Source organism: Megalops cyprinoides, chromosome 19 (assembly GCF_013368585.1).
Source record: "Megalops cyprinoides isolate fMegCyp1 chromosome 19, fMegCyp1.pri, whole genome shotgun sequence".
Taxonomy (NCBI): domain Eukaryota; kingdom Metazoa; phylum Chordata; class Actinopteri; order Elopiformes; family Megalopidae; genus Megalops; species Megalops cyprinoides.
Window position 1 is genome coordinate 21471254 of NC_050601.1, and position 27918 is coordinate 21499171.

Below are 27918 nucleotides of genomic sequence, written 5' to 3' on the forward strand. Positions count from 1 at the left end.
CCTTGGAGCGACTCCTTGTGGTAAATTCGAAACACGTGAAAGTATTTTGAAGAATTTCCAAGCCTACTGGAATTGGTAAAATATATTAACAAATCTTTTAAATGTATTAAGTAAGATCAGTATATATCTATTCTTATTTTAGAAAACTTGTGAAATTACCTTAGAAATCTTATATAAACCGAATTTTCTTAAAGCTTGACGTTTAGTTCCCTGTTTCGGAGTATACGATTTATCTCTCGCTTGTTAAGCATATGATGAATTCATGCTCCTTTGGTGATACTATACGCTTAAAAATTTTTCGGTATAGCTTGACCTCCTGAGGCACGGACGGGGTTCGAACCCGCGATCTTCGGTTTACGAGACCGACGCCTTACCACTTGGCCACCGCGCCTAACAGAGTTGCAGCGAAATAATTGCCTTACTCAAACACAGCACAAAGTAGACGTTTGATAATTTAGGGATGAAATGGTAGAAAATACATTCAAGGAATTTCGAATGAGTGGCTGAACCCTAGAAAGTTACGAAGTAGTGTTTATGCTAAGCTACCTGCGTAAAACACAATACTAGTTACTTTTTAATGATATCATTGAATCAGAAACTTTGTAACAAGGGAGCAGTCATTTTTTAAGACACGCCCAACATTGCGTGCTATGGACGCTCACCGTCCAGACGTGCTGGGGAACAGCAGCGAGGAGCAGCGCCTGACATCGTCAATGAATTGACATTCTGTTGCTATCTGGCCACTCAGCTAACGTCACTCTCACGTTGGTTGGTACGGCTGTGGAACGCTTCCCTTACAACGAGTTATTGTGCAGCCGCTACATTTTGGTGAGTATCCCACTGTCTTGTAAACTAATATGTTATTTTTTATGGCGTAGGCTATGCGGTGACAAGCCTCTGTGATATGATTGCTCCGGTTGTCATAGCTCGTAAGCTTTATGACTTTTGCTCTGTGGTAGTTGTTCGCCAGCTAAGTCAAGCTATGTAATGTTAGTTATAGGAGCCTGTGCATCTCATAGCGAGCTACAAGATTAGCTAAATCTGCATGTTTTCGCTGAAGCCATGGACTTAACTAGCTAATGACACGGCTTGCTAAGGAAAACATTAGCAACGTATTGCATGTTTGTGTATTCAACCATAACAATACTAGAAAACAACAGTGTCTGTAAAAATATTCTACCCATATCGCTAGTTAGCCAGGTAGCTAGCCATACATCAATCACAAGCTGTAGTTAGCTGGATAGCTAGCTGCATGCTAAAGAAGATGCTGGAGTTTTTGTTCCCTATCCTGTTAGCCGTAGGCAACAGTTCGGTGGAAATATTTCGAACACATTCTGCACAATGTTACAGTTCCGTAACCGCTGATCCTGTTTTTCATAAAATGAATAGGTAACGGACAAAACCCACGACTGCTGCTATAAAACGATTCATTGCAAGTATCACGTAAACACACCTCTCAGAACGCAGCCTGCCTTATCAGTGAGTTATCAGTGCGAGTGTTGACGCCTGGTCATCTTTACTGAACAGCTGATTCTGCGACGCCGATGGCGTCATGCCAGAGTTCCATTCTCCCATGGTTGTCATTGAGAAGAAACACAAACACGGTGATGTGGCCTCTTTGATCTCCTCCATTACACACGGCACAGGTGTGTTGTTTCGACGGAAGAGTATGGCCAAATTTGTAGTAAAATATGTTTACAAAAACCTTTCATTACTCTAGAAAACTGTCATTTTTTGGAGCAGCTGTTTCAGCAACTGGGACTATTCTCTGTCATTAGTCATTAAATTGAACAAAGGCACGGTGTAAACCTCGTGTCCAGCTCACCTCTTCCCTTGCTTCACTCTTGTCCAGGGTTCGAATAATGTGGGGTGGGATTGGGGGGGTCTGACCCCCCTAATTAAGATTTGGACCCCCCCCCCCCCCCCCAAGAGAGGTAAAGACAACAGTCTTTATATATCCTTCTTACCTGTAATTGTAAATATTACAATATATTTCCCATATTCATGCCTGGAAGAAATTGTAAAGTAAAAAAATAAAGTAAAATATATTGTTTTTACCTCTTTTGGGGTGTCCAAGTCTTAATTAGGGGGGGTCAGACCCCCCCTCCCCCCCCCCGTAATTCAAACCCTGCTCCTGCCTTCAGCTGAGATGATCTGTTTGCTCATCTGATCCTTACTGGTTAATGAGCTGGAATTATCTAGGTTACTATGCATGCATTTCCTTGATCCTGAGTCTGTGACTCGCAAGCCACCCATAGCTATTTATAGTGTGCCATATGGTGTGGAAGAAAGAAACAATGGTGTGTTCACTGCTGTCTGTGTGTGTGTGTGCGTGCGGACCTGTACGTGTCTGTGTTTTTGCATGTATGCCTATATTTGTGTGTGTTTCCCCAGGGAGGGCAGAGAAGGCGGGCAGCGGGGGTGTCTTATGAGGGCGTGTCCCTGGGCCCGCACGCCCTCTCAATGGTGTCTCCCACCATGAAGGCCGTGGTGGATGCCGTCTGGGTAGTGTGGAGCATCGGCGCCTCCATCTATGACTACCTGCACACCAGCGCCATGGAGGAGCGCATACACGCCCTGGAGAGTGCCATCACCATCCACCAGTGCGTCATCGGGGCGCTGTCCGCCAGCCTGGTCCTGCTGTTCACCTACATCCTGCTGAGGAAACGCTGAAGGGGAAGAGGGCGTCGCACGATGGGCGCCAGCGCCAGAAGGGCATGGGGTCAATGCTCACAGGCATAACACTCCGACTTTTCCGCACCGGAGGGGCACTACCGACAGATTGCTTTTTCACTTCGAACCCCTTCGCTGCCTTAACACAGGTCATGCTGACAAATGATGAGAGAAGAGCATAGGCAGCGTTGTGTAAGCACAGAGAAACAGGAATCCATGTTTGCGGCAGACCTCCACCAGCCGGCGCGGCCCCTCATCTGTTGCGTTGTCTGTGGCGTTGTCCTTAAAAGGAAAAAACGAGAGCGCGCTTTGATTGTGAGTACAAGTCCGGCGTCCCTCGCTGTGCCGTGGGAGCAAACGCGGTGAAGAGGATGCAGCCCACGCAATCGGAGTTTCAGTGCAGAAATACAGGGCTCCTGAGGAAGTCAGTCTTCTCTCCGAAGCCGCGTCATTCTGATCATTCGACGGCACGAGTGGAACGGTTTATAGATTTATTGTTCCGGGAGCGGTCTTAGTGATTTTTGTTTACCTTGCTGCGATCATGTTAGTGCGGTATTGAGGGAATCATATCCTGAGGTTATGTATTGTTTAAAATAGGAAAATGTCTTTAAAGTGACCTTAATTATTGTAAATGTGTGTTGACAGTTTGGATCCCGTCTGAATATCCGAATGTTGCACGGCATTGTTGTCCATTTTTATACCCTCTGTGGCCGTTTCCATGGCGTGTTTGCGAATCGAGGATCGCTGATCTGATAAGGCCAGCCAGCAGGGAGGGGTCATGCTACTGCATTTCGTTGTTTGAGTATAGCAGTTATCTTAAAATCGATACACTGGAATGTCAGAATGCCGTTACAGAATGGTTAGCATTTAGTGCTGATACTACAACACTTTCCCTCTGTGCTCGGTTTCCTCCAACGATCTCCTTTCAGCATCAGCCCTGGGCTGTTTCTGAGGAAAGTCATCATGAAATTTTCCATAATTCAAGACTGTTCAAGACACCTGTCCTCCTTTTCTTATGTATTTTTAAAAAGATGTACATATTCTAGTACTGATTAATACAGCTGAAAAAATATAGATTTATAGATTTCAGAAACCCCATATAATAAATAGAATGGCATACTGACAGTAGAAAAATACATGAGGCCATGATTAATCAATTTCGGCACAAAGCACTACATCTAGTTCTCACCATGGTTACATTTGGCTTTACATTTGCTTAGGAGACGCACTTATCCAGAGTGACTTACACGGCTTTTATATGTTATCCATTTATAGAGCTGGAGATTCAATGAGGCAGTTTGGGTCAGGTGCCTTGCTTGAGCATATAACAGCAGCAGCCGAATGGAGAATTGAACTAGCAACCTTTTGGTTATGAGTCCCGCTCCTTTCAGCTATGCCGCACTGCTGCCAGTGCTGCCCTATTGCTGCTGGTTATATTCCTGTTATGTTGCAGGAAACCAAGGTGAGCATGGCCTGTTCATACCGGTCCTGCGATGTTGGTTTGCCCATTTGGTCCTGTTTTCTCCTGTTGGCTACAGGAGGTGGACCACAGCATTATTGACAAGGACACAGCCCACGGGCAGAGCTGAGGAGAATTAGGCCTTGGGGCAGCACGTAGGCAGCAGTGAGCTGACCACAGGCTGTCCTTGAGGGACCTCGTATCGCCCAGTCATTCGAATTGTTCAGCAAGGCGGTTTGAATGGTCCAGGAAGTCAGTTTGACATGTCTGCCTTCCACACCAACGGGCATTATAAGATAACAATAATACAATTGCATTCCATTGTAGTTAATGGTGTCTTGCACATTGCCGCCACGGTTGCCACCCAACATTTTCCCTTTTGTGTGAATGCTCATGACCGTGCAATTTCTGCCTTGGGTTTAGGAATGTTGTACCACCATATCAAGGAAGGTATCTGCTCAACAGCCTCAGTGGTCACACCCAGATCCACCCCAAAATCACATGAGTGGGGCAATTCCCATGTGAAAGCACAATGCAGCAATTGCAGCTATTGCCTTGCAGGTGAACCTTGGCTTGGGTCATGTGACCTGTGTGATCAGTGCACTGTCAGGGTCTTATTGTGGCTTTCCTTTATTGTTTAAATGGTAGCGTTGACTGTAAACCTAACTGATGTGTGGCTACATTACATGCCTGACAGTCTATGAATGTGATGAATTTCAGTGGAACTTTCAGAGTCAAGATCTAACATATCAATCTGCACTGTCGGATGGGTGTTGATTGAAGCACTATCTGTTGTCATGTCTTCAGAAGCTAAGACCTGACCCTGCCTGAAACTGCGTACCAGAGGAATCTGCTCGTTTCCAGGGTTCACTTCTGTGCTAATTACTCTGTGTTTTTGTTTACCTGTCTCAGCTGGCTGCTTACAGACCACTCTGCATAAGAGCATCCACTAAATGACAAAATGTGAATTAAATGTAACTGTAATTCAGGTCTGCCATCACCCTTGCTGTGTATTGAATGCTGCTTTCTGAATCATGGTAATATGAAGGTGCACTGTAAGTTAAACAGGGTTAGAACAGCAATGACCAAAATGAAATTGTTGAAAAGGAGGAAAATTTTTCTTCTAAAATAAAGTTTTGGGAGTAGGGCAGCATCAGTGTGTCATTTCAGAAAACACTCTGTAAACTTCATTAAAAAACTAAATAAAGCCATGTCCTGCAGACGTTACAAGAGTGATTATAGCTTGACCTGGTTGATAACCACACTACAGCTATGTTTGGCTGGTTGAGAGTAAATGGGAGGTCCTGACTGATCGGGGTCAGGGGCCAGTGGAAGTGTGTTTCCCCAGGAAATGCTGGTTAGCAGCACGGTGCACTTAAGGTGAAAATTATCTCCGCAAGTGGAGCCTGCAGTCCAGAGGTGACCAACCTGGCCTGACAGCAGAAGCCAGAATTTACTGACGTCAACGTCAGATGTTCTCAGATGTCCGATTGCTGTATTAAAGTGAGAATTGTCAGATTTTTTTTGCAAGTGTCCATCCATGTATTTGTGTATTCATGTGTGGTGGACCTGGGGTGATGGGGGTGACCTCAACACTCTTTACTCAAGAGCGCTCTCCTGTTTGTGTTGTAATAGCATTCCATATTTTCTACAGTACCAAACAATAACATTTTTTTATAATATAACAGTAATATTTATAAATAACAAAATAAAAATATTTTTTCCTTCATGCTCACTTCACAGGGCCTCCCTCTGCTCCAGATTTTGTGCCCCTTTGGGGCTCCAACCCACAGTCAGCCTTTAAGACTCAGTTCCTCTTTGGCCAAAAAAGCCTGCAAATTTATCACTGCTTAATTTTTCCACATCACAAAACAACGTACACCATCTGTTATGGCACCATCCTTATTTCTTTATTTTGGGCATATATTGAAGAGGGCCATTGAGATGCAGCCCACGTTAATGAGATGGATTTCTGGGACACGCTTTAATGGGGTCGGCCACTCTGCTGCGATTTCACTGCTGGCTACAGCTAGCATACTTACTATTTACTAATACTTCAGGTGATTTGTGTTTTTCGGACACAAATTGCACCATTGTTCTCCATTCTAGGAACAGTGCTCTTATTGGTGGGCAGCTGGGCATGCTGGGAAAATCCAGGGGGCTCCCAGACATTCTGGAGCACTAGACTGTCTGAAGAGGCAGTTTTTGAATCGCTGTGATGCAGTGGTAAGGAGCACTTAACCCAAATTGCTTCAGTAGGCATCCAGCTGTAGAAAATGGGTGATATGTAAGCTACGGCAGTAGCTCTTGATTAGAGCATCTGCTAAGCAAATAATGTAATAGTCATTATTAATACTCTGAGTGGGTGTTTTTTACAACCTGCTCTGCTGCCTTGGTTTTTCATCCACTTTTTTGCATTACATTTGCTTAGCAAACACTCTTATCCAGAGCAATGTACATAGCTTGGCATTGTTACATTACACATTTATGCAGCTGGATATTCACCGAGACAGTTCAGATTAGGTACCTTCCTAAAGGGTGCAACAGCAGTGCCCCACTGGGGAATCAAGCCAGTAGCCTCTGGAGTACAAGCCCTGTGCCCTATCACTGCAGCTGCACTGTCTGGGAGCCAAATGGTATTATTACCCAAGTAATTCATCTGTTTGGAATCCTGAAAAGAGAGATAGGAGTTTTAGGTGTTCTGCAGATAGTCTGGGTGTATATGGTCTGCTCACACATATCTGCTGCACCTAAGCACCTGAAACAAGCCCTCTGTTTGTTCAGGGTTCCTGGCAGCAGTGGTGCACGTTTACACGTGTGCCCACAACTCAAACGGCCATCACCACTCTGCCGTGTTCCAGTTTAGTCGAGATTTGTGCCAGGTTTAGCATGCGTTTTTGCACTTGCGTGACCATGGCGTGCGAGGAAACCGCGTCCTGTCGTCATGGTTTTGTTGTATTGCACCTGCAAGTGGCGTGAGGTCACCTTTGCACCCTGGCATTAAGGCCAAGGAGTCCAACAATGGCTGTGGATTTTCGCACACTAACAGAACCATGGTGTCAGTTTGGAGAGCACACAGGAGCACAGTTAACACACTCTCGGCCCACTGGAACGAGAGCTTCTGTGCCAAAATGCAGCCAGTCAACAGTGGAGTCCTCATGGTCTCTTTAATCACTGTATCTTTGTTGTGGTGGTGAGTGTGTTACATAAGGGTGTTTATAATCCTAAAAGCACAGCTACGGAGTGTGTGGGATTACATTCCTTTACCGTGCGCATTGCGAGGCCACACATTGCCACGTCAAGAGATTTTTTTCTAAACTTTTTTACTGGTTTTTAACTGTTTTTTAGCACTTTAGTTATATTTCTAAGCACAGAAAAAGAGAAAAAGGGAAAATAAATTGGAAAAAATTTAATCTAGCCACCGTAGTCTTCACTCTCCTGTGACAAGAGACGCCTCTCGCCGTGTGAATTTCAGACGAAATTAGGACAAGAGTTTCAGAGAGCTGCCCCACTTTCTGCACTGGTGATGAGTGTTCCCTCAGGACCGGTGTGTTTCAGGGCTTCCTGGAATAGCCTTGATGTGGTTGGGTCTCCCCAACGGCTCCAACATCTTTACATCATGTGTCCTAAGCAGGCTTGCTCCATGTACAAATTTTCACACATATTGGATTTATACAGCTGGATATTTTATTGCTGGTTGATATTATTGATATTTTATTTGGGTTTGGTACTTTGCCTGAGGGTCTGACAGTAGCGACCCACCTGTGAATTGCACCAGCAAACTTTGGGTTAGGAGTCCTGCACCATGCCACTATCTTAAACTGCACCCCCAGCCTGTCTGTAGGGTGGAGCTCTTCTGCACACTGCAGCGGCTCAAAGCTGTGTGCTCATGCCCAAACAGGCTGCACGTGCATTTTCAAATACAGCTTTCCCACTGACTGCATTTGAGTGCACTTGAGCTGTGCTATGTTGGCTCTGAGTCTTTTACTTACCAAACACAAACACAAGCTCAGTTACAGCTGGCAGAAATGAAATCGTATAACTGGCATTCCGGCCTAGTCAGATTAACATTCATTTGAAAAGATTTTTAAAAATAGACCTGTCTCTGCAGCGCCACCTTTGGCCATGTTGAGCATCACATCGAAAAGTGAGCAGAGGTATGTTCCACTGTAGGCTTAAATGGGGGGGATAAAACAAGGCCAAATGAAGGTCTACTTGAACCTCACTTTATGTGAGCACACTGTGTTTTGCCATCATCATTGAATGGAAGGTCCCCCTCATAGCCTGCCTGAGCTCACCATGCCGTCCCTCTAGCCAACAAGCTGCCTCTAGACTCAAACTGACACAATGAACCATTCCACTGGAATGATGCCATTCCACTGCTTTCCAGGAGTCACTCAACTGCCTTTTCCTGTGGTCAGGAAATACTTTTTTTTCAATTGGCTCACAAATTTCTTGGTTTTCAATTATGGAAAACACACATTGTTCAGAACTTTGTTACAATTTCAAATGCGAGGAATGCACTGCAGGATATACCATAACAAATAGCATTTGATTGGTTGATTGACTGATTAATCCCTTCACAGGTCTTCATCTGGACTTTAGGATTTTCACAGGCCCCAGTCCACTGGTTCTTTGCTCACTTGTGCCGGTGCCCTCAGCGTACTGCAGGGAGAGGGAGAACGCTTTGTTACTCTGGTTTGTTGCCCCTGGTTTAGAGGACAGTTCTCTACCGGTTTTGAAGCTGCAAGTGTTCTGATTTCTGATTTGCTGGCTCATTATTAACATTCTTGAGGGGGTGCGGTCTAAAACAGGACATCCGTCAGCGTAGGAATGCAGACAGCAGCGGAAACTCCAGTTATGAACAGGAACCTGCTGGATGGAGGACAGAAGGAACTCTGGAACTGAGTATCTGCTCATAATAGATTATACATGGATGTACTGTAGGGTTAGGGTTAGGAATAGGGTTTTGCTTGGTTCAGGTGGCACCTTGTGTTTCAGGTGGATTTTAGACCCTCCGATGCAGCAGCTTTCTGAAGCAACCCTAGCCGCCTCTTGGCTGAGAGACACAAACACATCACGCCCAAGTATAGCGAAAGGAACAGAACCCCTCCCCCAAATCACTCGTTAACTAAGAACTCGTTATTATGGTACATGTTTGCATTAATTTATCTTTTGGCCTCATTATTTTATCCTACCAATAACTTTACCAGGTCCCATTCATTTGTACAGCTTCACATTGGTATTAACGGTATGGTATCCATGGCTTTAATGGCATTAATTAAGCACAAGGGGAGGTTGGTTTATGTGACCTGGCAGTTTTGTTTTTTTTGGGTTTTTTTTTTTGGTTTGTCCTCCCTGAAACTTCCTGCCTTGTCTTGTTGGACTGACTCACACTCCAAGCCAGCAGTTGGAACTAAGCATATAATCTAATCATGATTGAAAATATTTTCATATCATACAGCAAGATGCTCTTTTTGGCTGAACAGACCAAGGCAAGCCAAATGAGAGTCGATATTCTTGATATTACATCAGTCTCAAAATGATAAGAGCTGACTTAAAAAACAGAAGTGGTGGCGTACTGAACTGCAAGCAGATAACTTCATAAAATGGACCAGCAGGCTTGAATGTAAGGGTAACTCAATAAAATGAAACTCAAGATCATAATATAAATCAGTAAGCTTGAAAGGTAACTTGATAAAATGATACATGACTCAATAAAATAAATCAGCAGCCTCAAACTAAATAGGCTGCAAGACAATGTGATAAAATGAAATTGAAAAATGTAATAATTTCATTTGATGCAAACATGCTTTTTTTTTTTTGCTTTTATCCCCTTGATAGATGGGCTTACCAGACCTTTTTTTTTTTTGAAGAAGAAGAAGAAGAAGAAGAAGAAGAATTATGTAAAAGAATGTCAGCCTGCTTGAATGAACATTTTCATTTACATTACTGAAAGTAGGGCTGAAATCACCACTTGAAATGGACATTTGTATATCAGCGATACATATTTGAAAGAGAACCGATAACTTCCCAAAGAAAATTAAATAGGATGTTCAAAATCATTAGGAGACTGATGTTGAAACTAGTAGGTTTAAGTCCCAGGTAGGACACTACCATTTTACCTTTGTAGAGGGTACAGTTCTAAACCTAAATTACTGTATTACTCAACATGTTCATATTGATAATATAGTATCATCGCAAGCTCTATACTGAAAACTAAATTTTGTATTTCACACACCCTGACTAAATTACTTTTGGGACTCAAACTATATGTTTGAACAGTGATTTGCTGATTGTTTAAATCTCGCTAAAGTCAGTTCGGCAGATTGCAAGTTTTCAGTGTTGCAATAAATTAAGCGTGCGTGATACAAATTATTTGCATCGAATTAGGCTATATTGTGTAACAATCTGTGGTGAGGATCAATAGTTAGAATCAATAGAAAGCTAACGTCAGCGAAGACGTGGTAATAAACGGTTCGTCTGCATCGTGGCATGTTTTAACCAAACAATGAATGACAGTCTGTAGTTAGAATATTTATATGACATGCTTGTAACAGGTCAAAAGATAAAATACACTGCAAATTGCTGGTTTTCTTCTCTGTGTCGGCGTATACGCAGGAAAAAGACAGAACATGCTGCTACACATTCACCGACAGCCAGACTCCTCATTTGGTGACCGGCCGCCGTGCCCATGATGCACCCTGCCATTTGTTCACTGCGATTTTCCCGCAAAATAGTTTCAAAGAGGAAAGGAGCGCGAGCGGCAAATTCTCTTCTCTACCGAACTTGTTGCTCCCGTCTGCGAAAAGACTGAAAATATGTCGGGCCAATAACGGGCGCCGGAGCTCAAGCGACAGCGTCCATTCGATCGCATTTTGAAAGAGGGCGGGTAATATGCGCACAGCATGTTCGGTGCATCTCGTGCGCGAGGGAGTCAAACGGGAGTTTTGTCTGGTTTGGGGGGAAGCAGTGCTCTTAACATATTTATTTTAATCTTTAAAACTATCCCATATAATATACGTACCTTTTCGAAGGTTGAAAAAAGGTTATTAAATGCTTAAGTTGGAGTTATAATGATATTCTAGTGATTTTTAGCGACAGTATTAGAATCTCGCCATTTAAAACCGCCTGTAATAATTCTTTCATGGCTTCTCCCGAGCAACTGGCTATAGAGACATCAATACCTAGCTTGCTAGCTAGCTACAGGACTTAGCTAGCTAGCTAGCTGGCTATCTAGTTTTTTTGTTCCGATAGGGGAATAGTTATTATTTTCATATTTTTCGTGGAAAAGCTAGTTAGCTTTACAATCACAAGGAGCCCGCCAAGCTAATTTTTCAGGCTAGCTCCCTAGACTCTCAGCCAAAACTCGGGGCGATAGCTAGCCACAAGCCAGCTAGCTAGCTAGCAAGCAACACAATTTAGCTAGCTGGCCAATGCTTTCTGGCTAAAAGAGGCTAGGTAGGTCTTCGTGTCCTTTGTTTTGAAAAAAGGACTTGTTAAATTACTTTTATTGCTAATATCTGTGCAATCCGGCGTGGTTATTGATGGCTCCCCAGAAACACGGTTCGGGGAGCGGTGGCTCGGGTTCGGGTCCTGGTATGGGCTGTGGTACCGGTGGTAAAGCCAATGGTGGCGTGTACCCGTCCTCGGCTGTTGTGATGGCCGCAGTGAAGAAGCCGAAGATGGAGCTGATTCAAGCCGATCATGAGCTGTTCCTCCAGGCCTTCGAAAGTGAGTTGTCCGCTGACTGTGTTGATAAATCAATTCATGATAAAAGAGTGGCTAGCAAGCTCGCATGGTGACCTTAGTTTGGTTAACTAGATAGTTGGCTAGCCATGTAACCTTAGCTAGCAAGCTGGTTGGTTATCTGGCTATAACACTGCAATAAAGTGGCCCAACTTTGTAGCGTTAGTTAAGCAGTTAATTGTGATATTGCTAGCTAGCAACTAGTTGTGCATGGGCAAGATGGACCAGCTTAGCAACAAGCATGGAATGTGCGTGTGGTGTTATGAAGGTGATTGGAAATGTGGAAAAATAGCTAGCGATTGTAGTTTGTTAGTGTGCTAAATAGGAAGCCCAAAATCTGTGTGGCTTCCTTCCTTGCCAGCCACCTAGCTTTTTACTGTTAGTTAATTTGACTAAGTTAGCAGATTTGCTTAACTAGATGTCCCATTCAGTCGGCTCCCCAAGCCAGCTAACGCTAGCTACCTCATGGTGAATATCTAATGCAGTCATTATCTGGTTAGAAATGGTTGGAATAACTTGACGTTCGTGTTCACGTATTACATCTCTCTAGCTAGTTAGACTAACTGCACTCACACTGGTGGCTAGCCAGCAGTTGTATTATTTAGCTAATGTTCATCTTAGATGCTTGCCTAAGTAACCACCCTCCCGGCTAACCAACTAGTTTGCGTTAACTTACAGTGGCGAATGCGATGTCTAGTTCGCTAACGTAGGCTGACTTGGTACAGTCTGTTCATTCATGTGTAAACTTGCGAGTACAGACCTGGCTGGCAACATTGTGAGCTAGCGTTAACCAGTCAACTGCACCGACAGTATTCAGAGTCCATTGTTTTGTCTCCGATCGCTGGTTGGTTAGCTAACTTAGCCCCTTCATGTGCGTTTGTCTTGTGCAGCTAGCTAGCTGCTCTGTTTGTGGGTCCACGCTATCGATGGCTTCACTAAAATAAAGCAACCGCAGGCAGTGATGTCTATTGGTTGTCTGCAACAACAGACAGTAGTTAACAGTTAGGTTGTAGCAAGAACTCAGTCGAAGTGCACGACGACAGGTAACTAAGTGACTAGTGGGTAGTTGACTTGCTACCTCGCTGTCTTCAAATCGGTTGAATTCTGTTTCGATCTGTTAACGTTAGAAGACGAGTAATTTGGCAGCAAGGGTTTCCATTTCGATTTATTTTTCCTTTGTGAATAACGCTTTTTTCAACAATGTCGTGTTTGCATATTAAATTTATCAGGTGAAATAGTCGATGTATAACGACGCACCTCGATACCTAATACTTTAACTGTTACCTAATTCTGCTTGACAGAGCTGGATGCTAAGATGCTTTTGATCCCTAAAATGTGCACCGTATAGGTTGTGTTTTTCCTAATGTTACGTTCCCATCGGACCTTAAAATTTAACAGTAGCGGTATTTTCCTTTACGTTAACGTTTCCTTTCCCCGGCCGTTGTGTGCTGTGCGCAAAGGGACGTAGTATTTTTCGGGTGGAAGTGGATTTGTCTTTTAATTTTAAACTAAGTATAGTTATTCCAGGCAGGCAAAGGCAAGTAAAACATTGCATAGCACAATTTGCGGTCCCAGCTGTCATTATAATTTTCTTTATTAAGCGGTTTATTTCAGCAAAGGTGACACGTTGAAGGTTGTGCTCAGTAGGACAACGTACAAACTAGCTGTCAGTGGAATTGCTAAATACAAAGCCATACATTTAGTATCATTGATAATGTTGGTAAGATGGACCTATTGATGTTTTCCGATTCAAAGGCTTAAGTGGCAGTAGCTGTGTTTTATGATGGCTTCAATGACTTAAAATTTAATATCTGAACCCACCTCTTGTGGGGTTTGTGAAAAGCGCATTACACGTTCTGCTTTCTGCTTTTCTGCTTACAGAACCAACCCAAATCTACAGATTCCTCCGTACCAGAAACCTGATTGCGGTAAGTTGTTTTTCAAAAAAAAAAAAGAAAGAAAAGCTCCAGTACTGCCACTTCCTATTTTGTGAAATTGTCTATATGCTTTTTGTAATACAGCCTGTCATGTCATACTTGTAGGTTGAGCTGATCTTATCTCTGCTATATTCATTAACCAGATCTGTTTTCCTTTTATTTCAGCCTATTTTCTTGCACAGAACACTCACATATATGTCCCACAGAAACTCACGAACAAATGCCAAAAGGTAAATAAAGCACCATTTGTTCAGTGTCACTTACACATTTTGTGTGAATGTTTAACATAAAAGCTTTTCTTGACTGTTTAAAATGGGGTTAAAATGGTGTGACTAGAATGCTGTATGATTGATTAATGTCTGCTTTATGACTTAAAAAGATCCCCAGGTGGAACAGAAACAATTAAGTACGGCAGTGGAAGTGTTCACTATGTGTAGGAAGCATTCTGAAGAGGGTCCGTTTCCTGCTGAAGTTCCGCGTCTCGCCGAGCCTGTTTTCACAGCTTCCCAAAGCTGGATGTGGAAATGACTTCCATCAAAATCGGCTTGTTTGTAAGCCTCCAAAAATAGTCGGGTTCTCGTTTCCACTCTTCAGAAAACTCATTCTTTGAATATGGGTGTTGCTCTGCCTTAATCAGGGCAATGTTTCAGTGAAATAATTACCTACTGATTTGAAAGGAACACCTTTATTTGTGCTTCGGCGTGGCAGACAGGTACAAAGTTTAATTTGAAATGGCGTGTTCCGAGGGCTCGTACGAATTATATCAGCCTTCAGCAACTGCACGGGTGGCAGATGTTGGAATTGTTTCATTTGGCTTAAAGGTTTTAGTCCTGGCAATTTGCAGCCCTTGTCGAGCGGCAAGGGTCCCATGTGCGTCTGGTGTGTTTCGGCCTTCCCCATTAGGAGCCGCATGGTGTAATTCAGATGAGGCCTCCCACGGCTGCTTTGTGCGTGTGGGCCGGGAGATCACAGTGGCTCTGTGCTTTAGGGCAGAGTGTTCTCTCGGAGGCAGGAGGGCTTTTAGGGATATCAGTACATGTGGGGACTTTGCACATTCCATGCAGTTAGATTGCTGCTCCTGCAAATCATGGCCTGTCATGAGTCTTGTGATATATATTTTTTCTTTCTTTCTAGAAAACTTCTGAGAACTGAGCTGTGACAAGCTGGGTGTAATTTCTTAGAAAGCTGAGGGCATGGAGTTGAATTGCATGATCTTATTTGCATTTGCACACAATGTTGTGCTTTTACATAGCTTTTACTTATTTGTCACCCAGTCGTCTTCACATTGATGAGCAGCACATGTTAAACCGTGCAGACTGCTCACATACCTAACACAGCTTAAACAACATCTTAAACTGAAGTTTACATTTCTATTTCATGTCATCTAACTCGATGAAAAAGTTAGAATGCTTGCTTTATGTACGTTTTGTTTGTCTGTTATTGTCGGCTGTTATGTGTTTTACAGAACCAGAAGATGACACATTAGAATCACTATTTTTTGTTTAAACGGGTGATTGAATTTAATAATTAATAAGCACCGGAAAACGCAACCCTGAGTAGGGCCAAAAAGTGAAACAGCAGCTCTTCACATAATGGAAACAGCTTTATCAACGTTATCCTGCTGTGTACATTTTTCACTATGCCTTTTGATGCGGCATTTAGTACACAGAACACACACAGACCTAAAATGCTACTGCAGTTTTGTCAGCACCCAATACACTGTTCAAAAAACGTAGGACACAAGTGGACATGGGCAGATGCCGATGCACACTGGACTGTGCTCGTCTAGGGCGTTAGTTAGCTCAGCGTTTTGGCCAGCGAGGCAAGGTCTGCGGTAAAAATGACAAACGTCACGTCGACAGCTGACCAAAACAAAAAACGCAAATTAGTGAACTACTGTTGGTCTAAATGGTTTCCAAGGTTTTGTAATATCTGTAGATATCTAAATATTGACGGGAACTTATGGAAAGTAATCAAATGTCCCACGGTTCTTGAAAAGTAAAGCGAAATTTCCCAGTTTTAAAAATTAAAAAAAATATACAGCTGGCAAAATACAGCCACCCATTAGCTGAACATCATTTACCTTTAAATCGGTCAGTCTGCTGGACAGTTCCAACAATTCGGCTAGCTCATTAGCTTGTACATAAAGCTCATGACCAGAAGTCATTGGTGACTCATATTTGCCGGAGTGTTCATGCAGATGCAAAATATTTTGAAGTAATGCCTATAAACAAGTATTTCTCCTATGATTCCAGCTTCAGAGTGGCATGTTTGCTGGAGATTTGTTCTTTTGAAACAGTAGGAGTAATCACCAAATTGAAACAATATAAATCAACAACCATCAACTCAAACATTTATTCTTAAGTCATTGAAAAGTCCTGACTTGACAGGTTTTATCAAAGAACACAGCTGCCCTACACTAGTAGCTCAGAATTGAATTTTGAGTGCATGTTGATTGTAGACATCAAAACTTGTCTTATATTGTGTGTGAGTTGAAAAAAGAGAACCAATGTATTTGGTTCAGCTGTTAATGTGAGGAATCGTAAGGAGGCGAATGCCTCGGCCTTTGGTGTAATTACAATGTTCTTGCACCCCAGAGAGCTGTCTGACAGTAGCTCCCTTTAGAGGAAGATGTGGGGGTGGCTGTCTCCAATCCCTATAAGATACCGTAGCACAGAGACTGTGGACTCCATCATATCAAAGGAAAACAGCTGGGATTCATCCTTAAAGGAGAGCCTTCATCTAAGATGTAGACGTTGATATGTTTTATGTGTGTTAATTAAGTGCACGATTGAAAATTGCAAAATGCACCTCCTAAGCAAAGAACCCAGTAAGTGGCACACAGCGGGCTGACTACCAACCAGAAGAGCAGAGAAATTCACAACATTGCTTCATTTCAAGAGTGACTAGTACATTTTGAAATGACTGGCAAATCCAGGCATCTTAAACAAAACATAGACTGGTGGGCAGCACAAGAGTATGTGCTGCTTCCATTTCCAAGCAGTGAAGTGGCATAAACCACATATCGGTGTGCTCAGAGTATGTTTTTTAATATGACTCCTGGTCTCAGATCTCAGCTGCTATGGAAGAGGTAGCGTTTTTTGACTGTCTGGTCTAATGAAAACCTCTGGCCTCCAACAAACCTGTTTGCATCATTAGCTAGAGAACGAAGGGGTTTCGGCATGATGCAATGTCATGTTTAGATTTCCATCTGTTTTTCAAGTTCATCGTTGGGGTGTTTCCCTGGAACAGTGGATTCAATGTTAGAGCTTGCATGGATAATTTTAACGTTTCAGTGACAGATACTTTTCCTTGTGTGTGTTTTTTTAAGTCTTAAAGGGCTTTTACTGACATCAGCTTTCTTCTCCTGTGATGTTATCTGGTGCTGGTGACTCCACCTGTTCTTTACAGGGAGTTAAATTGACACCCCGGTTTACAATTGGAGTGAATGAAGGAAAAGAGTGTATAATGATTAGAAGAGCCAACACCAACCAGACATCAAAACTGAAAGGAACAGCACAGTTTTTTGACTTGTTCTTCAAGAGTACTTTCAGGGTTTCCTATGAGTACTGTTTTCAAAATTATGATTCATTTGTTTCTGGCTGCAGGAAGTCCTTTAAAGTGGATGATATGCTGTTCAAAGTGGAGAAGATGCGGGGAGAGCAGGAGTCACACAGGTAAGGCAGCCTCTATGACCGAAACAAACGCGTGTCTTTGGGTTTATACGGTTTAGGCTGGTTTTACATTACAATCGATTTTGTTTTTTTTTCCTCCCCACAGCTTGGCTTCACATCTACAACTTACTTTTACTGGATTCTTCCATAAAATTGGTACGTCTCAATTTGATTAAAGACTTAAAATGTGTGTGTATTGTCAATTGTTTTGGCTTGCGTGATTTTATAGTGCTCATAAATTGTATTGGTTTTCAGTTGCAAGTTGCTTGTTGGCTTTATTTTTTGTCAAACCCCAGTGAAGACAGTGAACAGTTACAGACAGTTCTAATCATTCTTAATGGGTTTTTCCCCTCCTTTCTTCCTGTCCTCACCAGAAAAGCCATCGCAAAACTCAGAGAATGAACAAAACTCAGTGTCTTTAGAGGTGCTACTCGTCAAAGTCTGCCACAAAAAGCGGAAGGTAAAATGCCACACACACAAGTAAATAATTATTAGGTGTGATGTAAGGTTGACAGGAACAGGTAGGATTTCAGGATCTTCAAGGGCAACCTAATCTTCAGTACCTGTCAAGCTAAATATTTACTATGTGAGTTTTTTGTTTCTAAGCTGTTTGTATACCTTTATTTTTCCCAAAAGAAATGAATAGGAAGAGTAATGCCTTGCAGGTGGTACAAAAGGTGCCATCACACTTGATTCAGGTTATTATTGCAGAGGCACATTTCACTCTCTTGCTCTTTCCCCGCGTAAGAGCTAAGACATGTCTGATGTGCCAGATAAACCTTGGAGGTAAATTAGCAGAGTGGCTACACAGTGCCATTATTGCCAGTCGCCTTCATACACTATCTCACGTGAGGTCATAACTGAATGCTGGTGCTATCCTCAACATCAAGATGATTAGCTACTTGTGTTGCATGAGTGTGATCACTAGTTGGAGAGTTAGTTAGCCAATATGATTTGCTTGTGAAGTAGGAAATGACTGGTGCCAGTGTCGTTGACTGAGGGATTTTTTTTTTTTTTTTTTTTTGGTGTGCTTCCAGGATGTCAGTTGCCCGGTCAAGCAAGTGCCTACAGGTAAAAAGCAGGTGCCTTTGAACCCTGACAGCAGCCAAACCAAGCCGGGCACCTTCCCCTCGCTGGTCGTGTCCAGCAACGAGTTCGAGCCCAGCAACAGCCACATGGTCAAGTCCTACTCGCTCCTGTTCCGGGTGTCCAGGCCAGGGAGGAGGGAGCTGAACGGGCTCACCAACGGCGAAACCAACGAGAACATCGGCAAGTAGCGCCGACTCTCTCCGACCCCGCCTGAGAGAGAAGCTTAGCAGAGGACGTGGATCCTCAAAAACTGTCTTCAGTCTTTAATCCGTTTTAATTTGCACAAAATAAAAATTCACGCTCAATATTGAGAGGACCGTAATAAACCTCTCCCGGTGTTTTACGCTCCCGATTTGTTCTCCCAGATGTGACGGAAGAGCCTCCGAACAGGAAAAAGAGGAACTCCTCCCACAGAGACGACGGAGAGACCACCTTTGTTGCCCAGATGACCGTCTTCGACAAGAACAGGTAACCGGCGACCGCGGGGCCAGAGTTCCCAGACTCCTGGAAAACGGAAATCATAGCCGCTCCCCCTCGTAAGGTTTCAGGTAGCTGAAATCTTTTCCGTTTGCGTGTTTTTAGTGGAGATCCACTGCTGTCTGACTGCCCTGCACCTCTGCAGACCCGCATGTGCAGATTCTCTTCTCCATCCAGCATCTCTGTGAACACTTGTCTTTGGAGAGTATCTGTCGAGTTGAACTGTAGAAGCGCAGAAGGAAATGAAGATTGCAAAACTAGAATAAATTTTCTGGCCTTTAGACCCGATGAATGGGCCTGTTGAGTCGTAACAGAAGTGCCTCACTGCCCGAGGTCATTTCGGGTCATAGTTAATGGCTGTAAAAGGATCTGCGCGGCTGTAAGCTTATTCTGAATGGGCACCCAGTTGCCAAACATTGGTGGTACAAAACATTGAGACATTTAGGATGGTGTCATCCAAAATCTCAGTGGAAGAATTTAAACTGCACATGGCTGTAATATTACAGAACACATGGCTATACAGTGCAGGCCATTTGGAGTGTTTCCTTTAAGATTACGCTGTAGTTACCACGTTGTTTCCAGTTTATTTGCATATAGTTGGTGTAATGGTTTTGCATCTAGAGGAAGTGCTGTTGTCTGTAGGGCACAGTGCACGTCCTTGCCTGAGCTGTTATGCCCTGTTGTAATTTGCACTGATAGCGTAGTAGTGTGCCCTGGGGCCTATGGTAGTGCACATTGATTACCATGGCAGTGTACACTGCTTGCTGTAGTAGAGCACACTGGAGCCACTAGTAGTGTTGTATCAGAGCTTGAAGAATAAGGGCCATTTCCAGACGTCACACAGCAGAGCTGTGAGGTTTTTCAAGACATGGATTAAATACCTTTCCCTCTGCACAGCTGATGCTAATATCATACGATGTAATAGCATCATTAGAAGAAGTGATACACATGTAGATTCACAGATCCTCCTCGAGTGTCAGTCCAGCAGTCTTCTGAGCCATTTGAATCCTGAGGATACGACCAAAGTAATTAATCCTTATCCATACATGTTTGACAAATGTTTAATGTGCTTTCAAACCCAGCTTTGTTTTTCCTTGCATAAGCAGTTTTCTTTATGTTTAATTTCTGACAGTATTGCGTATAATCTGTAATACTGGATAATGCATATGGGACATTAGAACATGCTAATTGACTGCAATTTTGTGCTTAATTAGTTGCCATATTATGTGCTGAAATCATTCAGCTTCGCACCTAACCATACTCATTTCACAGTTATCATACATGTATCATACAGCTCAATGGGTTTGAAGCGTATATCGATTTACTGTTCAACCAAAGGTTCACCCACTTATCGGAAGCTACACCTTTTTGAAGTTTGGCCATTCCCTGATAGAGCAGTTAGGTGGACTCCTGTCTGTCACACCTCATAGGAAATAAGCCCAGAGTAAGGGCACTGAGGAAACATCACCAGCGCGTGACTGACTGCATCTCTCTCCCTGTGTGTTCAGGCGTCTGCAGCTGCTGGACGGGGAGTACGAGGTGTCCATGCAGGAGATGGAGGAGTGTCCGGTCAGCAAGAAGAGAGCCACGTGGGAGACCATTCTGGATGGAAAGGTGCGCTCGGCTGGCCTCAGGCTTGCCCCTCTCAACGCTCGCCGGCGGCCACAGACGGCGCTGTCAGATTTAGACCCGGGGCGCTAATTCCCCCCTGTACAAGTGGCCGTTCTGTTTGAGTAGAAGTGCTGTTTGATATACTTTGCCCGATATATGGGCAGCAGTGGCGTGACAGTGTGGGTTAAAAGGGTTAAACTGATGGGCCCATCAGAGCCAAACCCTTCGCGAGTTTAGTCCACCGTAACGTTTGTGCAGCACGTAAGCGGTTAGAAGCAAACATGTTTCTCCCCACAGTGTTCTGTTCCTGCCGCAGTTAATTTATGAAACCACCGCTCAGAGCACAGCGTGTCTATGCTCCCTCATACCTGAATGCTCTCTAGGGACATTCCACTGCACTAAACTTCTGATCCAAGCGCAGTGGATCAGCTGCAATGTGCAACCACGTCAGTGTGAAAGAGATCCGATCTGTCTGTAGCAGGAAGTGACCGGCACAGAGGAGACTGAATTTGTTTGCAAATGAATTTTCCTGGGTTGAAATGAGGCAAACTGAAAATTTGGGGGGGGGGATTGAGGCGACACCAGGATGCATATTACTCATAAGTGAACTTGGTATGAAAGTACTCTACCCTGCATTAGACTAGTAATGAAGCCTTTAAAGGATCTGAAAGCACTGTTACGTCCAACACCAGCAATATGGAGTACCCACCTGGGTGGTGCACTGCAGCCTTCTTGCACCGGAACACTTGCTTGCACACGTTGGCTGAGGGGGAGGGGGAGAGAATCGGGTAGCCAATGAGACAGGGAGAATCCGGCGGCCGGGGCAGAAGCGCCTGACTGGGGGTGTGTGTCTCCGCCGCAGTGGCTGCCGCCGTTCGAGACGTTCTCTCAGGGACCCACGCTCCAGTTCACCCTTCGCTGGACGGGCGACGCCAACGACAAGTCCACCGCCCCCGTGGCCAAGCCCCTGGCCACGCGCAACTCGGACGCCAGCGCGGTGGAGAGCCGGCCCAGCGCGGTCAAGCCCCCTCAGGCCATAGGTGAGGCCTCCGCGGCGCGTCCGTCCACCCGCCCATCTCCGTTCGTCTGTCTGCCCGCCGTCCCTCTCCCCCCGAGCCTCTCCCCTCCCCCAGCCGGTCCGGCACTTACGAAAATCATCCCGGAAGTTTTCTGTTCGGTGTTGATTTGCTTTCAGAGTCAGCTCATGTGCTTTCCCCCCCCACTTCCCTCTCGTAGCTGTGAAGGACTCGGTGAGCACAGACATACAGACGAAGCGAGAGCAGGTGCACGTGGAGCCCCGGCAGAAGCTGCGCATATTTTACCAGGTGAATAATGCATCCCTCCCCTCCCCCCTCCCCCGTCTTCGTCTTCCGGCGTGAGGAATGCTACACACCTTCTTGCTGAATTTGGCCGACGTTCCTGCACATTTTCACACGCGCTGTGTGTATGTCAGGAGTTGTCTGATCGAGGCCTCTCTTTACTGAACCCTGTTGATCACTGTTTTCTTTTACTCTGCAGTTGCTTTTACTTCCCGTTATGGGCAATTGGGTGCCTTCTCTTTGCAAAAGAACAGCAGACATTTACATTTTAAAAGTGTGTTACCAGCAGATTTGCTTTATATTACATTACAGTCATTTCGCAGACGCTCTTTTCCAGAGTAACTTCCAGCGCAATAGAGCAGTGTTTCTCAACCCTCTCCTGGAGGACCCCCTGCCCTGCATGTTTTCCAAATGACCAGTTTGTTATTAAGCAGCTTCAGGAGTTCATAACGAGTTGATCATTTGAATCAGCTGTGTTGGAGCAGGGAGAGATCTAAAACATGCAGGGCAGGGGGTACTCCAGGAGAGGGTTGAGAAACACTGCAATAGAGCATAAGTGTATCCATTGAAGTTAAATGAGCAACAGTGTCAGATCAGGCTAACAACACTCCCAGACCAGTGACTGTGAGCATAACACTGTTCAAGCCCTGCCGTAAGTAAATTTGTGCAACCTGACTAGACAAGGGAAGCCAAGTGTACTACCATATATCAGTCACTAGAACACAGAATCCAGAATACATTGCAATACTACATGTAAAATAAACAGCAAGTATAGCTGCAGGTGTTGGGGGGGGGTGGGGGGGTGGGCGGGGGATTAAGGTGGAACCGAGATGCAGTCTGAAGAGGTGGGTCTTGTCGGAAGCTGGAAGATGGCCAGCGATTCCGCTGTCCTGACCTCGGTGGGGAGTTCATCCCACCACAGAGGGACCGGTACCGACAGGGATCGTGTCTGAGGAGCGACCCCGTCGGGATGGGACAGTCAGTTACCTTTATTGCTTACTGCTACATTCCACACGTTGCCCTTGTATTCAGCTGGATTGTCGCTGAAGCCAGGTAAATGCGATGGCTTACAGCAGCTCCTAGTTATAAGGCCAGTTCCTTTGCCCAACCACTACGCCACGGCGCCATTACCTCTATGACGCATGGATCGAAATGTCGCCCTCTGCAGTTCCTTTACAACAACAACACGAGGCAGCAGACGGAGGCGCGCGACGACCTGCACTGCCCCTGGTGCACGCTCAACTGCCGCAAGCTCTACAGCCTTCTGAAGCACCTCAAGCTGTCCCACAGCCGCTTCATCTTCAGCTACGTGGTGAGAGCCAAGAGCCCAGCCTGCTGCGGGCAGCGGCCTGAGCTTCGTGCCGCTTCTCCACGCTTGCCGCGCAAACCATAAGCTGCAGCTGTGAGGAGCTCCAGTGCACGTTGTTTGTTAGATTCGTTTCCTGTAGAGCGGGTGGGCGGGGATGTTATCTGACCACTGACTCCGCCTCCTTCTTTTTTTTCCCCCCTGCCTCGCCCAGCCTCACCCGAAAGGAGCGCGGATCGATGTGTCGATTAACGAGTGCTACGACGGCTCGTACGTGGGGAACCCGCAGGACATCCACAGCCAGCCGGGCTTCGCCTTCAGCCGCAACGGCCCCGTCAAGCGGACCCCCGTCACCCACGTCCTGGTGTGCAGGTGAGGCCCTGTGCCCCCCCCCCCCCCCCCCCCACCATGGGAGCACCATCTGAAAGGTAGAAAAAAACCCTCTTGCACCTAGTTGAATTGACTTTGGACCACAGCTCTGACTTAGACAGGATAGTGAGGCTTAGAGTGGTGTCCATAGGTTAAGTTCATGCCTGTGGCAGTGGAGGCTTGGGAATGTCTTAATGCCTCTGAGAGTGGAGGTTTGGGAGGCTCTTAATGCCTCTGAGAGTGGAGGTTTGGGAGGCTCTTAATGCCTCTGAGAGTGGAGGTTTGGGAGGCTCTTAATGCCTCTGAGAGTGGAGGTTTGGGAGGCTCTTAATGCCTCTGAGAGTGGAGGTTTGGGAGGCTCTTAATGCCTCTGAGAGTGGAGGTTTGGGAGGCTCTTAATGCCTCCGAGAGTGGAGGTTTGGGAGGGTCTTAATGGGGGTCTGTGGAAGTGAAGGGTAGAAGGGTCTTAATGTTTGTGAGAGCAGAGGTTGGGGGAAACCTCATACTTGTTGGAAGTCGAGGTTTGCGAGGGTCTGCCTGTGGGAGTGGAGGTTTGGGGTCGCGATCGCCTGTGGGAGCGGAGGCTAAGGGGTGGTGTCCTCACAGCCGTGTTTGCCCGCAGGCCCAAGCGCACGAAGCCCAGCCTGTCGGAGTTCCTGGAGTCGGAGGACGGGGAGCTGGAGCAGCAGCGCACCTACATCAGCGGCCACAACCGGCTCTACTTCCACAGCGACAGCTGCATGCCCCTGCGGCCCCAGGAGATGGACGTGGACAGCGAGGACGAGAGGGACCCCGAGTGGCTGAGGGAGAAGACCATCACGGTGAGCGTCCGGCCTGCCGACCTCCCAGTACGGGAATCGGCACCACCCGCAACCGTACCGGTGGCTTTGAGTACCGTATCATCTGAAACGACGGCTCCTTTACATAAACGACACCGTTGTGGGGATGCCTGTTAAAATGACCCCAAAGGGGCCCGAGTGGCTCAGCTGGCTAAGCAGACTGAGCTGTATAGCTCCGCTTTGAACCCGGCAGCTGACAGTGACCAGGAACACATGGTGGTGGAACAAGCTGGCCTTGCTACTATGGGAGGCTTAGTGTACAGGTTTTCAAAAAAAAAAAACCAACAAAGCGGCTGAACAGGAGCAGCTTTTGTGCAAAACGGCATGCTCCATGGTGTGGTTTGACATTGTATAGATGAAGTGACTGTAACGTCAGTTAAGGTTCGCACTCAGCGGTTCATGTTATTCTCAGCAGCAGCAACACGCTAATGCAAAAACCAGTCCCCAGTACAGCCCAGCTGTGGCCCTGCTCAGGAAGCCTGCATCAAAAAGAACATGAGGCATTTCAGTTCTCTGATTTCATTAACTGTCAGGAGGGTTATTGCATTGCATTATTTTTGCAGATGCTCTAATTCAGAGCAACCTGGGTAGCTTGCTACTTTTACATTATGTATTTGTACAGTTGGATATTTACTTGGCACTTTGGTTTAAGTACCTAGCCTCAGGCTGCAACAGCAGTGGTTCCACCTGGGAATGCAGTTGGAAACCTTTGGGTTACAAGCCCTGCTTCCTTACAGTGACACTCCACTGCTACACTGCAAAAAATCCAAATCTCACCAAGCATATTTGTCTCTTTTCAAGTCAAAATATCTATTTACACAATATCTATTTACACAGTCACCAAACAAGCAAAATTTCCTTGAGCTACAAGGACTTGTTTTCAGACGGTGCATCTTGAATATCTGTGTATTTCCACTAGTTCCATTGGCAGATTTTTTCACTTATTACTAGCAAAAAACACCTTCTATTAATTATTTTATTTCTTATTTTTGAAGGGCTATTTTTTGCAGTGTACCTGGCAGTACAGTGGCAGGCTGGGCTTCTGTGTGCTGATTGCTGACTGCACCCAGCCCTGTGCCCTCATTGCATAACGTTGTGTGTTGTGATTGTTGACTGTACCCAGACCTGTGCTCTCATTGCATAACGTTGTGTGTTGTGATTGTTGACTGTACCCAGACCTGTGCTCTCTTTGCATAACGTTGTGTGTTGTGATTGTTGACTGTACCCAGGTCTGTGCTCTCATTGCATAGCTTTGTGCACTGTGATTGTCGACTGTACCCAGGTCTGTGCTATCAGCACAGTGTGGAATGGGGGCAGCCCTGGGCCGATGGCTGTCTGACCGCATTCTCCCTTCCCTCTCCTCCCTTCCCCCCACAGCAAATAGAGGAGTTCATGGACGTGAACGAGGGCGAGAAGGAGGTCATGAAGCTCTGGAATCTGCACGTGATGAAGTACGGGTATGTGTACACAGCCAGTCGAACCCTTTCTTTCAAATACCGGAGGCTGCATGTGAAGAAGAGAGGGCTATGTGTACACAGACTGAACATTGAACTCTGGAATATCCCACTCCCACCAGCACACGCACGCGCACACACACGCGCACACACACACACGCACACAAAGGCAAGCACAGTGCAGCCACTACCTTCTAGCCTGTCCAGGTATAGTACAGTAGTTTAGCAGACGCTGTTACCCAGATCATAATGTTCTTATGTTACCCATTTGCACAGCAGGATATTTACTTGTGTAATTTGGGTAAAGTACCATGCCCGAGAGTGCAACAGCAGTAGTCCACCAGGGAATTGACCCAGAATCCTTTGTGTTACAAGCCCTGCTCCTTTGCACTGCATAACACTGCTGCTATGTATAAATGTGAGTACTGTTTGGCGGCAGACACTCTACCTGCGAAAGACCTCGCTGTGCTTCGTCTCTCCGCAGATTCATCGCGGACAATCAGATGAATCAGGCCTGCATGCTGTTCGTGGAGAAGTGCGGCCCCTACATCGTGGAGAAGAACCTGTGCCGCAACTTCCTGCTGCACCTGGTCAGCATGCACGACTTCAACCTGGTGAGCATCGTGACCATCGACAAGGCCATGGCGCGCATGCGCGAGCTGCAGAGGAGCGCCGCCGGCGGCGAGCGGGAGGAGGAGGCCGAGGAGGAGGACGAGGACGAGGAGGAGGAGGCGCCCGAGCCCGGGGAGAACGGCGGCGACGCCCCTGGCCCCGACGCCGGCGGCCACGACGAGCACGACCAGCCCTCCCCGGGCCTTCCCAAGCCGCCGAGCAAGCGGCAGAAACTCTGAAACGCGGCTCCGCCCCCCCGTCCCCCGCCCCCCTGGTGACTCAAAGCAGAGCCGGGATCGGTCGCGAGCCGAGTCGAGACGAACTGCATTCCAAACAGGCACCGCACGTCGGCCGCACAGAGCCGGCGTCGGGCCGCCCTGGCCGGATGGGCGAGCGACGGTCCGTTTTCGCGATCTCAAACACGAACCTGTCCGGGACCCCCCTTTTTCTCCCCCCCGCCATCCGCCCCGATAACCCCTCCATCACCGCCACAGTCCTTTTCCCTTCTTCTCCCGTGTCCACATGGTTAACTAAAGCGGTGCAGCTAGTCTCGGTATACTACTGCAGCAATGAGCTTGAGAAACAACAAGGATTCCAGTCACAGCGAGTATCCCTCCTCCTGGCCAGCTTCCCTTTCCCGCACAGCAATCATGACCTGTTTTAGCACTTGTCTTGTTTTAGGTGCCTGTTTGGAAAGATGTGACGTTTTTAGTAACACTTTGAGTTGAAACGGATTCAAAGAGTTGACTCTTACAGGCTTTTATTTTTTGTTTTTTTTTCCATCAAATGGGTTGTCTGATGCATTCTGAAAACTTGAACATGAACTTCTTAATTTTTTTTTTTTTATATACTTTCATTTGTCTAGTTTGTTGCAGTACAAGGTGGCCCTTTAGGGGTGCGCCCCGGGGGCTCCCCTGTGCCTGGACTCTAAAGCATCAGAGAGCGAACACACACACACTCACACTCTCACACAAGCACACAGGGCCCCTCGGCTGTGTCCCTCTTTATGCAAGGGTGCGCCTGTCCTCCGCTCACAGGGTATTCCACTGCAGACGGCGACACGGATGAAGAAACCAAACCTCCCGGCAGGGTCCCACCACCCCCCCCTTCGAGGGACCCACTCATGCTTGATGTTTACACATTGTTTCCATGGAAACATGGACTTCTTTGCTTCTTTTTTTTTATTGCCTGTGCCGAGTCGGTGGTGTAGGGTTGGACCCACCAAGCAACAAGCTCCAACACCCCCCCCCCCCCCCCCCCCCCCACTTACATCACCTCATTGCTCTTCCACAACTTACTGCATTCATGTTCACAAAGGGTTAAAGTGCTGCTCCACAGCGCGCCAGCATC

General features: G+C 46.0%; 1 protein-coding gene, 1 long non-coding RNA gene and 2 other non-coding genes across 4 annotated transcripts; 3 read left to right on the forward strand and 1 right to left on the reverse strand.

Moving 5' to 3' along the window:
- Nucleotides 1-319: 319 nt before the first annotated feature.
- On the reverse strand, nt 320-391 carry trnat-cgu. The gene has a single exon. It is a non-coding gene; the product is annotated as a tRNA-Thr (tRNA).
- Nucleotides 392-703: 312 nt separating this feature from the next.
- On the forward strand, nt 704-3280 carry LOC118793932. The gene is made up of 3 exons (XR_005005711.1): nt 704-828; nt 1528-1646; nt 2395-3280. It is a non-coding gene; the product is annotated as an uncharacterized LOC118793932 (long non-coding RNA).
- A 7775-nt stretch (nt 3281-11055) lies between these two features.
- Nucleotides 11056-27827, forward strand: suz12a (SUZ12 polycomb repressive complex 2 subunit a). Its single transcript, XM_036552659.1, has 16 exons — nt 11056-11866; nt 13763-13809; nt 13984-14048; nt 17427-17495; nt 17599-17648; nt 17867-17952; nt 18530-18761; nt 18947-19049; nt 20567-20672; nt 21532-21709; nt 21906-21994; nt 23157-23300; nt 23509-23666; nt 24286-24484; nt 25880-25959; nt 26441-27827. Exons 1-16 carry the CDS (start codon nt 11680-11682, stop codon nt 26805-26807), a joined length of 2160 nt encoding a protein of 719 aa, XP_036408552.1. The 5' UTR covers nt 11056-11679; the 3' UTR covers nt 26808-27827.
- Nucleotides 18204-18334, forward strand: LOC118795233. The gene has a single exon (XR_005005799.1). It is a non-coding gene; the product is annotated as a small nucleolar RNA SNORA19 (small nucleolar RNA).
- Nucleotides 27828-27918: the final 91 nt, after the last annotated feature.

Coding starts and splice junctions, on each gene's coding strand:
- suz12a (XM_036552659.1), top strand. CDS start 11,680: ATGGCTCCCCAGAAACACGGTTCGGGGAGCGGTGGCTCGGGTTCGGGT. Junction 11,867..13,762: donor GTTCCTCCAGGCCTTCGAAA/GTGAGTTGTCCG, acceptor TTCTGCTTACAG/AACCAACCCAAATCTACAGA. Junction 17,496..17,598: donor GGAGAGCAGGAGTCACACAG/GTAAGGCAGCCT, acceptor TCCTCCCCACAG/CTTGGCTTCACATCTACAAC.